Source organism: Lipotes vexillifer, unplaced genomic scaffold (genome assembly GCF_000442215.2).
Source record: "Lipotes vexillifer unplaced genomic scaffold, Lipotes_vexillifer_v1.1 scaffold120, whole genome shotgun sequence".
In the NCBI taxonomy this organism is placed as follows: Eukaryota; Metazoa; Chordata; class Mammalia; order Artiodactyla; family Lipotidae; genus Lipotes; species Lipotes vexillifer.
Genome location: NW_006791240.1, coordinates 1,254,258 through 1,272,414, shown reverse-complemented (window position 1 = coordinate 1,272,414; position 18,157 = coordinate 1,254,258). Strand labels below are relative to the sequence as shown.

At 39.2% G+C, this 18,157-nt stretch overlaps 1 protein-coding gene across 6 annotated transcripts in view; it reads right to left on the bottom strand.

Moving 5' to 3' along the window:
• DCLK1 (doublecortin like kinase 1) overlaps positions 1 to 18,157 on the bottom strand; it is a 338,798-nt gene that overhangs the window by 60,190 nt on the left and 260,451 nt on the right. For 2 of the 6 annotated variants that reach the window (XM_007464246.1, XM_007464245.1), the window contains 2 exons: positions 15,564 to 15,658; positions 11,409 to 11,465 (listed from right to left, as the gene is read on the bottom strand). In XM_007464246.1, coding sequence (XP_007464308.1) covers positions 11,409 to 11,465; positions 15,564 to 15,658 — 152 coding nt within the window. Of the gene's footprint in view, positions 1 to 396; positions 482 to 11,408; positions 11,466 to 14,328; positions 14,332 to 15,563; positions 15,659 to 16,582; positions 16,744 to 18,157 lie in introns of those variants that run through there. The other 4 variants (XM_007464244.1, XM_007464243.1, XM_007464247.1 and 1 more) reach the window with 4 other exon arrangements.

The window sequence follows — 18,157 nt, the reverse complement described above, 5'->3', positions numbered from 1 at the left end:
AACCAAAAAAAAAAAAAAAAAAAAAAAAAAAAAAAGAGTAAAGATGTGTTTCTTGTTCCAAAAGTGAACAGAATTTGGAACAACAAAGGCAACAATTACCCCCTTTTATTTGCCAAGTGGGCAATAGCTGGCTTTGTTAGGTTGCTACTACCTTCAGAGGATGGGAAACGTCTCCACATTAGGCTAACTCCCTCTTCCCAGCCCCTGAGAGTAGATACCGTCCCTGGTGGGAGCCACATTCAATCCTACCCCCTTGCTATGAGCCTCTGAAGCTGCTTCAGGCTCATTCTGCTGGAGAGGTGACAGTTTCCTGGTGGGTGTAAATTTAGCCAGCCCATCCTCTGCCCAAGTGCAAGCTGGGCCTTCTCCTCAGACACCAAGTCCAAAGCTCACCACCTTCGCCAGGTCCGTCGTTCTCGTCCATTGAGCTGCAGACTTTGGTGGATGCAAGTGAAGTGGAGGAGCCGCCATGCTGAGAGCTCTGGGGGGGAAACAGAAACAGAGAATAAACATCCTCGGTCCCACTACCTGAGTCTCCAGGTGCCGTGCCCAGCCCAGAATCTCGGGAGGTAACCATACCCACCACCAGGGAGAAATTGGTCTTAACACTCGGAAAGGGAGGCTCTTAGACTATTCATTTGGGACTACCTCTCCCCCCACCCTATTACCCAACAACAGATGGCGTTAACTGAGTCAGGCTCATCACTGTCCTTTGGATGTTCCGTGACTTTGTATTTCTTTTTCTCAACATTAGCATACTTTTGCGCACTGTTTAGCTTTGGCAGATTTGAGGTATCTCACCTCACCCTTCCACACTCTCATCTGCAAACAGGCTTCAGGTAAGGGGTCATTCTGATCTCTTTTTTTTTTTCTATTCTTACCATAGAAAAATTTTTTCTTCAGTTTGTTTTTTATGGAATATCCTTTAAAAAATATTCAGCTTTGCCACATCCTTGGAGAAAGGTTGAAGAGTGGGTTTCTTAATTCCATTTTGAGATAAAGGCATAGCACTAAGCAAGTTATTGATACGTTAAATGTTACATAGCAAGAAACATTGACTTATTATTACTTTTATTCCTGAGGCATAGAGAGAACTGAAAGCCTAAGCCTGTGATTCCTTTGTAAATTTGGGGTGTATTTGGACCCAAGACCCATGAGAGCAAACAGGGTAACAACTATATTACAAAGCTCAGAGGATGAAACAATACCAAATATTTAATACTGTGATCAGCCACGCACGAGGCAGTATTTTAACAATGAATCTTTCCATTCCTCTATCTATTCCTTGAGAAAGCAATTTGCACATTTCAATGCTATTTCTAAATAGCGAACACAGCTTGTCCTAAAAGATCCTCCTTCTGTTTCCCTGGGTTTATCCACTTGGTTGGCCTGATGGGAGCCTGGAGGCGGTGAAGGGCGGCATGGGCTCATGGTGCCGGCTGTCTGTGGAGCAGAGAGAAGGGAGAAAGCGTCTGTAGTTGAATTAATAATGAAGAGGTGGCGAGAAGCAAAGTTGACCTACTTCTGCTCTGCTTACCTGTCTCCCTTCAACCTCCTCCCCATTCCATCCAGCCTTAACTGTGCACAAAGTAAGTAGGAAGAGAAGTTTTACGTACTGTCATTGTGCCCAACAGTATCTTGCCGTTACGCCCAACAATATCAGGAAATTCAAAGCTTTTAGTCTTCACCCAAAGGATGAATATAATCGGGCAAACTTTACTTCAGTCACTGCAGTGTCATTTGAGTCAACTGCCATAGCACATTCTCCTGGGTGCGCTAAGATGACCACGTTCCATGGGACGAGTTCATCAAAGCTGACAGGTGACACGATGGGAATAAAAGTTAAATTCATGGCATTGATGCATCTGCTTCCTCATAGGACTTTCTAGAAGTTTTGTGGTTACTCTAGTATACCACATGCCTGAAGGTCACCTAGTCTGTATGATGTGCCTTCTATTTTCCAGTATTGTAATAATCCCGCAATCCATCAGCCTGGTGACTTGAGCTGTTTCCATCCTTATATCTCATTCAAACTCCCTTTGTGACCAGAAGCACGCATTTGTCCTGTGGCAGGCCAGAAAGGATTCAGATTGCGACCCTGAAACAGAGTTTTTCTTGCTGGGACACTAACTGTGCTGTCATAACCAACTCTGTCAAAGGCACTATAAATGTATGAGCCTCTAAGTGTGCTCTTCTGACTTTTACGGATGTTTGTTTGTGAAAACCTGCTATTTATAATATTGGAATACATGGCTAAGACAAGGCAGATTTACAATGTCGAGGTCTGGAGAAAAGAAACATTAACGCTACTGCATTTGAGGGGAAGGTTTGTGTTTTCCAGAAGGTTTGTGTTTCCCTTGTGTCATTGCTTGTGCTGTAGACAAACGGTGTTCCAAGCAGAAAAGCAGTAAGGAAATGTCTAAAATGTAGACTTTCTCTTCTGGGGCTTCTGATCCTTGAATTTCTTCCAGCAGCATCACAAATGGTGTTTAATAATGCAGACACACTGTGGTTTGGGATGGCAGGTGCTGTCCTGTCATATGGCGTTTTAGATTTTAGAATACAAAGACACATTCTTTCAGAATCAAGCATTCAAATTAATAGACTAGTAGCGTATTTCCTAGCAAAGACGTCCACGACTTATGGACTCAATTCCAAAATCTTGTTCTTTTAATAAGAACATCAGATACTCAATACAGAATTCTGACCCAAATAATACAAAAACATCTTTTAAACTGTAATGTTTAATAAACTTGCTGGTTATTATTCACTAAACTGCCTTATCAACTAATGAATTGCATTTTCAATCGTGCCACCAAATGTCTGATGCCCTGAAAGCTGGCCATAGTGCCAGCTGTGTTTTTCTCTGCCTTATGAACAAAAAACCCTTCAGGTTTTTTAGGCTCTGGTTAAAAAAAAAAAAGTAGGGTTAACACAAGTCTGCTTATGTTTAAAATTGCTTATTTTCAACTTTAGGTTTGAAAACATACTCCAAGTCATTTCGAATTTCATACTGTCTGAAGGTAACAGACAATTGTAAGAGAAAAACATTTAATTACAAACACGGTACTCTGAAAATGGAAAGTTCTCATTTTATTTACTATGCTCGAATGACGTAAAATAAATGTATTAAATTTCTAACGGTGTTATCTCTTCTTTTCCCCAAAGAAATAAGATAGTTAACACTATACACTTTTCCAAGACAATGACCATTTATGGATTCAACCAATTTCAGGGACTGAAGTGGACCTTAAATATTACCTGTTCTACCCTACTTCCACTGAGGGACCAAATGCCCACTACAAAAATCCCAGGCATGTGGTCAAATGGCCTCTGTCCAAACACCTCCAATACTGAACACATTACTTCCTAAGGCAGCCCCCTAACTGTTAATGAGGCAAAGAAATTTCTTCCTTAAGTTATGTTCAAATGATGCCCCTCTACCTCTCCTATTTGTTGTTCTTAGCTCTCACCTCTGGAGCCACCCAGTACAGTGCATTTCCCAACAGGACAATGTTTCCGATATTTGGAAAGAGATACTTGGCCCCTTCTCTGTCTTCTCTTTTTCAATTTCAATAATCCCAGTTTTCTGGGTTGCCAGTCATCAGACAGGGCCCCGTGACCCCTTGACCCTCCAGTTGTCAATTTCTCTGGTTAATGCTGGTGCTCAAAACAAATGCAATATTCTAGGTGTACCCTGACCAGCACAGAGAGAAGGGTAGAGCTTTCTTCCTTGTGAATAGAATATTAATGCACTTTAAGATCATATTGGCTTAACAGTAACCACATAACTTTTAAGCCTACACTGAGCTCACAGTGTGTTAGATATCCTTATTCTGTATTTGAGAGGTTGGCATTTTGGATCAAGTCTAAGACTTCTCATTTACTCATGTTAATGTCATATTTATTACATTCATATCCTTCTAGCCCGTTATTTTTGGATTCTGATTTAGTCACTTAACATTTTTGCTGTCTCTCCCAGTTGAAGTCATTCAGTAATCACCACAGCCCTTTGAGTACCCTGGTAACTACTCCTAAATGTACTACCTTAGAAGGCGTGGGAACATTTTGATTATTGCCCATAAGTCTGATTGAAGGATTTTGAAAATACTAAAGGGAAAATGTGTAGGTTCTTGTTCTTTAGAATTAACCCAATGAGATGAATCAACCTCTGTCTATGACCTACAGAAGCTAAAAGGCCCACTTATATTTTTGCATATGCTTATAAATGAAATCAATTTACTTATTTGGTTTTTCTGAGAAGATAAACCATTTTATAGGATACACGATGATAAGATTTTGTGTTTGCTTCAGTCAGTATGCGAATTCCAAGGCATATGGATGTACAGTGCAAAACATAGTTATTTTAGAATTTAATGCAATTAGCTGCTCTAAGAGATATTCTGACATTTGAAAAGTCATCGCTTCCAGGCAGATTTAATGGGAACCAGGTGGACAGGTTGCTGGCACCTGGATGCTTTTATGGCACACCTTCATAAAAGCACTGGCCTAAGTAAGAACACATCCTAAGTGTAGCTATTTAGCTTTGGATCATGTAACAGATGGAGAACATATCACACTTTTTTGAAGTAAGTGAGAAAGCTGACATAACAGTTCTAACCACATTTTACCAAGATGTATCTGATGACTATGTAGTAAAAAACAGTTCATTTCAAACATAAAATGGTACGAGTTCCTCCTGCCACTTGTATTAATGGCACTCAGCTGGGGTCCACACCGAATAATGACTACAAAAATATCCAATTGATCCAACTGATGTAATCAAGGTAAAAAAATCTCACCAGATAACTTTAGCTTTGTCTGGATAATTACATTGTTTCCACTTCACATCCTGTCTTGGCATGCAGTTATTACTTTGTTAACTTTTTTTTTTTTTTTTGGAAAATGGCAGTAAAAGAATTTAGAAATCAACTGGATCAGTTTTATAAAGGAAACACAACCAACAAGTACTTAACAAACTCAAATAACTGTCTTGGTGATCCTGACTTGAGGCCTACAGAATGTCTAAAGATGATCTCATATAACAAAATTAAATCATAACCTTTTGTGTAGAGAGCTTGAAATCCAACGGACTCTGTGTATATAGAAAAAACATATATCATTTACTTTCCAAGTGGGTAGAGAAAAATAAGTTGGTGACATCAATCTACAATAACTAATAAGGCTCCATTACCTGAAGCAAGGCACAAAAGTAATTCCTTTGTCCTAATTCCCTTGTCTGCATTCTCCATAGTATGCATAACCTAAAGTTTACGGCATAGCAAACACGTGCATAACTCACTAATACTGAAACGCATAAAAAGTTATAAACATTTGGTCAAAGTTTTAAAAGGACTGTAGAACTGTCATTCATAAAATAGGTTTACTTAGAGGAAGAGAAAAGGAAAATGGGAATACTGGCATTAAATCTATGTTAGTGAAACCACGGAGCCAAGATATCAAAAATAAACACGTTTAGCTATGACTCTGTTGTATGGGGCAGTCTGCTTTGCTGCTACCGTCTAATCACTATGCTCACTTAAAGCCAGGATCTGTACATTTAGAATCTCAACCATTTGTCTTGGTGGGCACCAGGTCTCCTCTTAGGAGCTCCTCGCTGTGAAATCATAGTTTGGAAGGGGAATCTCCTCTCAATAAAATAATTCCCTCCATGATTTACTCCTCAGTTTGGATTCCCAGCACTACTCTTTCAGGCACCTGCTCCCTTTCACTTTGAAGTCTATAATATTCAGAAAGTAGAAGCACAATTTGGAATTTTATAAACTTGTAAACATTCCTTCCAGCTGTACCATTATTGCTTTGAGTACAGACTATAGTTAGGTTATCATGGAAATAATAAAGAGAACCAATTAAAGCAAACTATAATTTTAAGGTTAAAATGAACCTAGTAAAAATGTTAGATTTAAAACCAGAATTTTAGACTTCTACAATAATGTTAATGTAAAAATTTTTTTCTAACCAGGCCAGTAGAATTTTCTATTCTCCCTTATGTACCATATTAAGAATGAAACAGATTATGGATCTTTGTTCTATATTAAAGTTGGGTAATCAAGTTTGTTATTATAGTTATTTTATGATATATTTATTTATTTAGCGCTTTTAAAATACCTTTCATACACACACATGCACCTATATACACATGCACATTTTTTCTCCCTGCAAATTAGATGACCTTGGGAAAAATGCCTTCATGCCCAGGAGGAAGTTACTATGGTTAAAATTTCTTTTTTTCAACCAGTTGCCAATTTGTTTGACATATTCACCATTAATGCAACCCTGAGAGGAAAGTGTATTAATGATTTTAATATAACCAACTAAAACAGAATTCTTCAACAAATATTCTTATTTCATTGTTATTGTCAGTATTTTATACTTTATATGTCATGCGATGTCATTCTGCAGTATCTCAGGTATCATCTGATGATGCTAATTACATCATAAAACACCATAAATATGATTATGAATGTAACCCTTACCCCACACAGTCATTTCAATTTCAATGTCTACTTATCAAGTTTTCTGAAAGAAACTCACTGAACAACATAGGTAGTTTTTCCTGTTTATTATAGTTACTTTTAAGGTGGTAAGTGTCACAAAACTTTGAGGGGAATAACATGGTCCAGTGTGAAACACAAGGCACAACATTTTACAGTGAAGCCACAGTACAAAGTGATGGAACTTTCAAAATTGTGTAGGTCAATGAAACATTTCATCATTTCGCTCTGTAAAACTCTGCTGATGGCCTCAACTGATGGATTTTTAAAACATGTTGCTGTTTAAAACATTTTAACACCAAATGCTTTTTTTAAGAGAATACACACCCGAGCAACTCAAAATGTAAGCAGGAAATATGTCAACCTCTCTACAAAAATTTTATCCAAATTTACAACATTCATAGTGTATTTCAAAGTAAAATGTCCTTAGAACAAATAAACTCAATTCCTTGCTTGCTGATGAATATAAACTCAAAGAAACACATCACAAGAAAATTAACTTTCATAGTTCTTTGCCTATGACCTTTCAGATACCTACTACCCTGGCTTCAAAACCATTTTGTGGCCATATATAATACAAACACCCATGTATTACATGCATCATTTATACTATCTTGGAATTTATCCATCGTCTTTACTAAAATGAACCACATTTTAAAGACACTATATATCATGCACCCTGAAAAATTACAGCTAGGGCCTCAGATTTCCTATCTTTTCCACATGCATTACAGGCACAAAGTTACAAATATTTTTCAGCTGACAGTATAACAAACTGCATTAGGCAATTGGTATTTCGAATTCAATATAGCTCTAATTTTCACACTATAATTCTGTGGGATATCGTTGTCACTGACATGCACAGTTAGAGATGCTAGCCAGGCTAATGCAAATACGCATAAATAGGAAATGTATGTATATACAGTATTGGGTTGGCCAAAAAGTTCATTCCCAATATATTCATTCAATTAACATTTTCAGGAGTGTGTATATTTGTTATACACACATACAGGAAGTATAGTAGGGTTACTACTGAAAATACATCAATACTTTAGAATCGTGTTTTGAAAGAACACACAAAACTGCCTTACAGGTTATCTGGCTTTGCAATTCAACTTACTTCAAATCAAACACAGTTTGGATTCTCTTCGATTTATGTTTCAATATAATTACTCACCTACTCACAACCCTATAAATCAATACTTCCTTTTTTTAGTGAATACTGACAATCACCACATGTCATACACATTAGAGAAACATCACTGATAGTATATAATCATTTTAATAATAGAATATCAGGACATAACAATATAAGCATTAAAGTATGCTTATATTTAATAGTTAACACAATATTGGATTTATCTGAATTTGAAATTTTTGTTTAACTGGATTCCAAATTGTTTAAAATAAATCAGTACATCTGCCTATTATTTGGAACCGTTTTGCCATACTAGTTTAGCAAACTACTTTTGAAGTTAAATATGCCTCAATTAATATGTCATGGGTAATGATTTATGACATGAAAGGTTTTACATACAATTCCACAAGAGCCAGTAACTTATAAGGCTGTGTCACAAATACCATACTCTACTGTTTATGGTCTATAAACATAAACAAATACTTACATAAGCACACCCATATACACACTGAGCCCTGCAAATTTACGTAAACACCTACACACCTGGGTAGATACATGGCCACATATAAAAAATTTAGTAGTCCAATAGCTAAAATATATGGAATTATTTTTTAAGGATATTATTCTATATATTCATTCATTTGTATTAAGAAATGTGGCTTTTAGATTTCATTACTTTAAAGAAAAAAAAAAACAAACAAAAAACCATGTACAGATCTGCAGTGGATGCAACCAAAATACCCCTGCTGGTTAACACAGGAAACACATGTGGCACATGAATTCTGGTTCAAAATGTTTTTAGAAGATAGCATTTGATATTTTTAATATTTAGATGAGCCAATATAAGAACACAGGGATGTGTATAGATGGGCGTGGACCTGCCACGTCTCACAAGTCTATGACAGTATGAAAACACTGGGAACTCCTGCCTCACCCCACGTAATTAAGCAAGACAAAGAAGAAACAAACCACGTGGCTTTCAGAACCAGTCTTTCGAGTTCACACTGAAGTTTATACTTGATATATAATTAGGTTTTGCATTTCTAAAATGCTGAAAGCAGGGATACGTTTATTGTATCGTTCTCAAGGATGTCTAAAGGTGAAAATGAAAGCGCCAATGACCAAATTTTTCCTAGAGTGCAATGTCTTCACAGAACATTTAAGGTCTACCATAAGGACAAAAATGTATTGCTTTTGCTGGAGGTCTCTTCTGCCCAGTAGAACAATTTAAAAATTCAGTGTCTAATTTTTTTTTTAAAGAATTCTATAAGTAAGTAAATCTTAAGTGCCTATAAATCATCAATTCGGTTCCACCAATAAACTGAAAACTTCTGGTTTGTTGCTAAGGATTTTTTTAAAAATTTCTGCTTTAGTATAATGGAATTATGCTCTGCACAGGAAGAGATCTCAAAGTCTATAAATGGTGTGCTGTTTCAATCTCTGAGGGATTTTAGTTTCAAAAGTAAATGATATATATTGCCCCTGAACAGTCGTTTAATAAAAGTCATATGTTCAAAAGATTAAATGCTGTGGAATAGCATTTCCCTCGGAACTGCTTGAATGGAAAGTTGGCCATGATATCTATCGGCAATTAGTACAAGTCCAGTTTCTTTTTGCCATGTCTAAACAAAGCCCTGGGCTTCATATCAATTGGCAATATCTGCCACTTATCCAGAACAAATAGCGTTTATTGGACCTTTCTAAGCAGTAGTTGTCCATAAGATTGACAGTTCAGGGAAGTTAAAATTATTGGAATTTATTTTTTGTTCTGGACCATCTGACCCCACCAGATTTAGGTTAACTGTTCCACTGCTTTCTTTGCATTTTTGACAGTTCAGTCAAATACATACTAATCTTTTATGGACTCAACTGTATTAAGTAATGCATCTTACAAAGACATAACTAGAACAGACACCAGCATAGGCAACCTCACAGATGTTTACTGTTTCAGCTAAAACAAAGCAGCCTTTTGATCTCAGCAGGAGTCTCTGTTCATTTCTATTGGAAACAGTTTTAAAATCTGAAGTCTGGAACAGGTATTATGAACTGTTCTTTCAAGATGGAATGGTTCAGTTTGCAGTTCTCAAATAACCTGCCAGAGAAGTGTCTTTCTCTGCAACAGACAGGATAATGAGGCACTAATTTTTATAAGGCTAAGTTTTCAAATGCTGTTAGGCTGCCTGTACTGGTTTTGTTCCTTCTTCTTCTTATGGTTGGAATATTTTATTCACTTGGAAAGTGAGATAGTAACATATGTAACTATAAACCAGATGGTAAAATTTGATAGTTGAGCAATTTATCAAGGAGATAAATGGATAACATTTAAAACAGTATATGAGAACTGAAATTCTCTCCACTTTGAATCACACATTTTGTTTTTAAATTCAATCTTCAAGTAAAATTTGAAAAAAAAAAAACCCCAAGTAAAAGCCTCCAAGTGGCATCATACATTTTTAATTTATCACCTACTGAGATATGTCAAGCCTGTAAAATATCAAAACCATGCTACACAAGTCTTAAATTGTTAGTGTTTGAACTAGTAAAACTAAATGATCACTAGGGTATGGCTTAAATACAACAGACCATACACATTAAATTAGTTCTTAACATTCAGATTAAAAATAATTGTTTTATGTTTAAGCAAAGCTGACTATAATTTTTAAACAGAGGACTAGGAAAGCAGAATTAGTAGGTTAATGTTTAACAATAGGTTATAATCATAGACTTACTTAGTTTAACACAAAGGAGTTTTGCATATGAAAATTTCCAAAATACCAGTAAGATCCAGGATTTATCAGAGTAGAGATTTGGATATTTGGGACCTGATTTATGTAGCAACATTTAAAAGAATTTTGCTTTTCAAATTGGTTTTTTGGAATAAGTCCAGACACAATTTTTTAGGTCTGTATGTTTTTTTAAAAAAAGCTTCCTAGCTTCAGCATTTACATATTTGAAAAATTATATATATGGTTATAGGGAGGAATTATATAATTTATAGCAATGCCATTGAACAAATTCTTCATGTTTAAGCTACACTTATGCTGTTTTCAATGAAAGATAAGTTTAAAAAGTAAAATTTACTTTGTACAACAAAAATAAGGAAAGTTCCTATGCTTAACAAGAGAGTCTTCGTGAGATATGTCTTTGACATGGGTGTTTTTCCTCACCTAGACTAAGCCACAAAATGGCAAGTAGCTCTGAATATTGTCCAGGAAGAAGAACCCTACTTGAATATTTTGATTATTTTGCAATAAAAGTACTTTAAAATCAGCAATGTAAAGTTTAAGAAGAATATAACTTTAAGAAAAAATGTCTGCTAGTGGCATTTGAATCTGCTTAGCCAGAAAATCTGTACAGAGTTGTACAGAAAACTTGTATCTACATGTTTACTTATGATCAAAATGAAAACCCCGTCTACAGAAATTATGATGGTCTTGCTACACCATTAGCATGTTCTGAAACTAAGATCGGGCCCATAAATGAAATTCATCCAGAGCCAGGCCTGGCACAAAAACCTCACCAATTGAGCCAGTATGTGTTCAAGCTCCCTCAGTCAAATCAACGTAGGAGATATAAAAAAAATATCTCTTTCAAGGATTAATATAAAATGCCTGGATATTTCCTTCTATATGATTTAGGCTTCATAATTTCAAGGTATGCAAAACTCTTTTGTGTATTTTGCTGTTAGACTTTTGCTTAGGAAACGTGAAACCTTCACCCAACCACAAACCATATACACTGCTCCATTGTCTCTTTTACACTGAGTCTCCTACTGAATCCAAATCATCCGAAGAGAGGGGGCGATACAGGTCCTGTAAGATGAAGGGCAGTATAGATTTGTTTACTTGGCTTTCTTAGGTGCCCTGTGGCTCTCTTAGGAGTGGAACAACACTGAATGGGCATCCTTGGTTTCTGATGTCATTGAACCCTTTAGAGTCGTCAAATTTGGGTAAGAGGAAAGATCATGAAACCATCTAAATAGATGAAAAGGGTGCTTATTCTGCCTTATTGGCTTGATCTGCTCATGAGCTTTTGCTTTCCTTTGTGTCCAGTTGGGTTCTACGGCCCTTGAGGTCTGTCAACACCAACTCTGCCACTATGTATCTAGGCAATTCTTCCTTGAACGTTTCCTTCCCATTCTGGGTAGAAGAGGAACGCGCTTACTACCTCAGGCAATAATTTATTAGGAGCCCCAGCTGGCATTCAGGAAATTCTGGCCCCAGAGCAGCAACTCAAGGGCTGCATTTGCACCCCGCATACACCCAATAAACATTGCCTTTTCAAAATGGTATGTTTGGAAGACAGAAAGAATGCGAACTTGACCTCCCTGCTCCCTTCCCTGTGTTTATCCCGGTTCCCCAACCACTCAACCATCACCTTCCCTCTCCTTCCCTCCGCCCTTTTCTGCTATGAGATCCCTCTGCTGGTCACCAGGCAACGAGCTCAGATCTGCAGAGAGTGTCTAGAATCCTGGCTTCTTTTCTATTTTGAACCACCCACTCTTCACTTCATCTGACTGATCAGATAATCTACAAAAGTCAGCCATGTGGGAGTATCATGGGGAGCTTCATTCGACCTACACAATACAACACTTTTCTTCCTAATGTATTAAGAAATGGGACCCCAGAAAGTTCATGGATGGAAAAGATCCTCCCGGATCTGCATCTGTGACCAAACGCTTCTAGACAGCAATTTAAATAACAGCGTTTTGCAAAAATAGGGCAGTTGCTTGGTACACTGCCATCAGCGCTTTCAAGAAGAAAAATATCTGGCATGCAGACTCCTATTGTATAGGACTATTCTAAAATACCAAAAGAGGTAACAAAAATATTAAGGGAAGGAAAAAAGCTGATTAAACCATCATAATTAACATAAATAAAAATACAGATTTTCTTGTTTGTGAAGAAGTGGTCAAATGTCTCAATATTCCGTAAAAAAAAAAGCAGCTTATATTCCTGTGTTTCAAAATGAGGTAGCAAGTGTGAGTGTGTGTTGCAGGGAGAGGCCGCCCACTCATTTTCCTGGCCATGTTGCTAGGCAACACAGAAAGAAAAAGAGAAGTACCTACTGTTTTCCAATTTGCAATAAAAAGAGTTAATTTATTCTTTGACGTGTCTTCTTTTAGCACTTGCCATCTTTCACTTATTTCAGTATTTCCTGCATAGGAGTATAGCCATTTGAGAAGAATATTAACCAAATTTGAAACAGGATCCGTTTTTAGGGATATCCTAGGCTCATTTTAACTGGGAGGGATTATTTGATGCAGTTGCCTCCACACCAAGATGAAAGCTCCTCTCACTAAAGCAGCTGGGAATGTTTCTACTCATTGACATGGTACATGGATGGAGGATGTTCATTTACGGCCTCAATTCAAAAGCCTGGAAACTGAACCATCTCTAAACTATCCGGTGCTCTGCTCACAACATGTGTTTAATAAATGTTTTCAGATGATGATAAACCTTTTGTCTCCTTAAAACAAACGAGATTGTTTTTCCCTGTCAAGTACGGAGCTTGCACTGGTAGTTTAAATGACAAAATGAAGAATCTACAAGAGAACCAGCCCTTATAATCATTTCCCAAGCGCTGGCCGTGTTAATTACGTAAGCCATTGGCCACACAGCTGCTAGGAGCTGGATGGAAATTTTCTGCCTCAGTTGGACAAAATCATAGTGAAGCAGGAAACACAGAGGGCAGAAGAAGCAAATTCTAGCCTCATTCTGCCAACAAAGGGACAGTTGAGCCAAGCGCTTTACATCCCCAAGGTGGAAGTCTCCACCATAAGCCAGCAGGAGGGAAGCTCAGATCTGTAGCAGGGAGTCTCACTCATTCTAATCTAATCTCAACAAGAAGCGTGAGCTAAATCCTGAATCTAATTTAATTAGCCCAAAGGATGAATAGGGATTTCTACGCCAGGCGTAGTCTCCAAAGTATACACCTCAAAAGAGAGACTATTCTATGTAAGAGGGCCCTATCTGTCCTATTTCTTTTTCTTTTTAAGTCTTTATTGAATTTGTTACAATATTGCCTCTTTCATGTTTTGGTTTTTTGGCCACACGGCATGTGGGACCTTAATTCCCCAACTAGGGATCGAACCCATACCCCCTGCATTGGAAAGCAAAGAAAGTCTTAACCACTGGACCACCAGGGAACTTCCCAATCTGCCCTATTTCTAATGGCTACCTCTATAGATGGGGGCCTCACTGGGTAACATTTATAAGAAAAGCATCACTCACTCCACTAGCCCTTCCTCCACTCAACCACAGACATTTAGGAGATTAAATGAACTTGGCCCATTCTTCTGGTAGTTCACTAATGATTCCTGTACTTTAAAATGCCAGATTAGACTGTGGCCATGAAGAAACCATAGTGAAAACACTCAGCTGGAAATGGAGTCTCATTATTGGGTTTTCTATCTGGAAAGAGCCTTTTATTTTGTTTTGTTTTGACTAAAGCCGGGAAAGGATAACAGACTTATCAAAGATAACACAGCCATTTAATGGAGGAGCTGGTGCCCAGCTCCAGGCCTCATGCAATAATCAAAACCAGCTGGACCTGATGCCAGGCGGTTCAGTGGAGCGAGCAGGACAGTACTACCTGCTAAGTGGTGGGCCAGGCTGCAAAGGGGACTGGGGGCTGACTCATTCACCCCCCACCCCCCAGAGGGTGTGTGGACACAACCTCGGCAGGAGGCTTGCAAAGAGAAGCTTCCCTCTTGGAGGCAGTTTAAATGTACGGAACATAAAGTCTCTTTTTCTTTTTTTTTTTTTTGCGGTACGCAGGCCTCTCACTGTTGTGGCCTCTCCCGTTGCGGAGCACAGGCTCCGGACGCGCAGGCTTAGCGGCCGTGGCTCACGGGCCCAAACGCTCCGCGGCATGTGGGATCTTCCCGGACCGGGGCACGAACCCGTGTCCCCTGCATCGGCAGGCGGACTCTCAACCACTGCGTCACCAGGGAAGCCCTAAAGTCTCATTTTAAAGCATACAGTACAAGAAATGAAATTCATGAACCCAATCTTTGAGTTCTAAAGCTGCCAAAGAGCCCTAGCTTCTTAAAATGTCCTGAAACCTCCCTCCGCACCTTGCCTTTGAAATCAGGCCAATGAAAGGCCTCCTGTTGCCTCCACTGAGCCATGCCCCTCCTCCCCATCCCACTCCTTTGATTCTTGCCTTGGTCTTACTGGGAAAGACAAACCGCAGAGGTTGTGAGGCGTTCTGAACACATCCTGAAAGAAAAGCTAATCCCACCCCCTTCCTTAGCGTAGAGAAACGAACACTGTTTCCGGTAACTTTTTTGACTTTGGTCTCCAAGCTCAATCAACTTCTCCATTATTACACAAGAAGCTCAATGATAAATGCAGGTCATGATGAAAGAGAAGGTGCTCGGTGTGGGTTTCATTCACAAAAACACAGGTCACATGCAACCATCTCTGCAGCACAACCCCTCAGGGGCTCTGGACCACCATCCTTTGCCCTAAAGCAACTCCCACCAGGGCCTGCCCACCTCCAATCCAGGCATTTTTCCTTTTCTTTCTTAAGGAAGGCTGGTGACCAGTGATGATGTCTCTAATGAAACTCATTTCAGCTAAGGAAGCTTACAATCCCATGCCATTAACATCTTTGTGCACTCGAGACAAAAAGAGTGAGGTATTTCAAAGTGAAGCAGCAACTGTCTATTTATTCTTCCTGGAATTAAGATCAGGACAAGTTTACAGGGAAATTTAAAGCCCCGAGTCCTAGCTAAGAGAAACCGCAGCCATAATAAGCGACCCAAGGTCGGTCACCTCCTGCCCTTGCCTGGTTCTTTCTTAGAGACAAGCAGCGCTATCATGAGAGGGCTATTTGCTGACACCTGTGCCATCTGCACCGAGACATGGACAGGTCTTAAACAAGGAGCTTGCTCATTTCCTTACCCTCTGCTTCCGCAGGCTTCCAGGGCTGGTGGGTGATGGGCTTGGAGACTTGCCCGAGCGCGGAGTAGAGAGCTGACTCCCAGGGGTTCCATTAACTAGAAACACAGAGAACCACAGAGTGAAAAAGTGGCTTATTAAAGAATTCTCATGACAAATCATCTTCTCAGAGCAACAAACAATTAAATAGGGACATTTGCTAAAATTCCAGATACCTTTTTATCTATAGTGCTGAGAAATAGCTTCTGGGAGAAACCTTCAGAAACTCACTGCATTGTTAATCCAGTGTTGAATATAGCAGCAGGTTACATTAAAAAGAATAATAATGTACTCTGCACAACTTTCCTGATGAATTTATGAATGATGCTCTTAGCTGTGCCCACGGAGATTTGAGGCATGCAGTTCTGAGACATTTTCAATGGACTTCATGCTTCCTTCTTTAGTTTAGCTTCCCAGTAAAACCCAGTGAGAGTCAATATTAGCACAGCTCACAAGTGATAGTCCCAGTGTCTTGTGAAAACAGATCACTGTCTTTTTAGAGTTAAGAACTCACTTCTAGAAGTTCCCACATCCACTTGCACCCTATGCATCCCCCAGCCTAACTCAGAAGAACCTGCCTCCAGCAAGACAAAGTAACTGGCACAGACACTCAGGAACTCCTCACTGTTAGTCTGTACTGCTGTCGAAAACAAAAGCTGCTTTTTAATAGGTTTACATCACGAGAATCAACCTGACTCTCAAGACTTTTAAATATTATCCCTAAAAGGAATCAAAGCCATAGAACTCACGTAAGCCATTCTTTTCTCTGAGTAACAACACCTCTAAGAACTGATAAAACACTTAAAGACATGACTTTGTAAAGATGTATCAGATCGCCACTATTTTGCCTGTAAAAATGTCAACATTTTTACATGTTTTACATCCACAGCAACCAAGCAGGATTAGCAATGAGACACAAATGTCCTCCAGGGCGCAAAATAAACATCTTTCCGTGAGGGAGAGGGGTCATGCATTTAACTTACCTTCTATGAGTTCTAACATGGACACAGTCTCAGTGCCTAACCTGACAAGAGCAAGAGGCGAAATCCCTTCTTAGCACTAAGCCCAGCACCGCAGGGGAGGAGGGAAGCAGTTGGATTAGTTAACGATAGCTAAGGCTGCTCCCAGAGCAGGCTGAATGAGAAGCAGGATTCCTTAGCAGATGCCTTTTCTGCGTAAGGCTGACGTCTTCCGAGCAGCAGTGGGAGGTGCGGGTTCTGTCTTAGGCTACATCAAAGGTGTCAATTCAGCCTCATGCCAACGCGGAACCACTGCAGCCCTCAGCCCACCCCTAACTCCCGGAAGCCGAGTCCTTTCAGGGCTTTACACTGAATCATAACGAAGTGCCTCTGGGGGCAACAAACCCAGTGACTGTCTAAAAAATCAAAATGACAAGGACTCTTCTAAAGCCTGGAGACTACCAGGTAACAGGGGTAATAAGTCGACCCTCATAAAATTCAGTGGAGGTACATGTTTGGTGATTTTTCACACACAGTGTTTGCACCAAACCTTAGGGGCCATGGAACTGGGAAGCTCCTTGTTTTGTCATCTTCTCCAAAGACCTTTACCAAATGTCACAGAACTCATGCTGCACTAATTTGTGTGTTGCCTTTGACATGTATTTGGTGACTCCATCTAAAACACACGCATGCACACACACGCACACACCTATGTTTTGTTTTTTGGTTTTTTGGGGGCAGATTGAAGGAGGAAGCACTGAGAATGCTTTAATTTGCTTGCATTCTATGGTCCTGTCTTTGCTGAATGAGCCCGATGCCTGGGCCTCCTGGCACTGCACTGCCCCGCCAGTGCCTCTAATAGGAAGGGCTCTGAAACAGGCAAGGGCTAAAGAACTGTGGGCAGAGGCAGAATCCACAACGAATAAGGCATGGGATCCCCTAGGAGTTGACTGGAAAACAGGCTTTGTGAACATAATGTTTTCTTTGCCCACTTTCTACATCACTTTACGTCTTTACGTCACTCCTGAAGGCTATGCAGGTTGGGAAGAAATGAGCCAATGGGAAAGCAAACACAGTACTCACAGTTTTACTTCGGGGACTCTAATCTTACCAAGCCAATGGAACATAAAGAAAAAGAGAAAGTGCACTCCCAGGAAAACAGCCATAGCGATACTCAGCTTAAAAAAAAACAAAACAAAAAGCAACAACAAAAAGCCTGCGTTTACTAAGTATTCATCAGGCGTGCATCTCAGTTTATTGAAGACTTATTTTCTATGGACTAGTTAACGCACTTAAACCTTTTATACTGATATACTGGGTTGGCCAAAAAGTCCATTTGAGTTTTCCGTAACATCTTACAGGGAAACCCGAATGAACTTTTTGGCCAACCCAATATATACACATATATGCATAGATACACACACACACACACACACACACACACACACACACACACATATTATCTCATTTAACTCTCAGGATAACTCTGTGAGGCAAGCAGTATTATTTTATAGATGAGGAGACATAAAGATGATAAGCAACTTGACCAGCGCATACAGGGTGGAGGCCGAAATCTCTGCACTCCTTACCACCACTTTC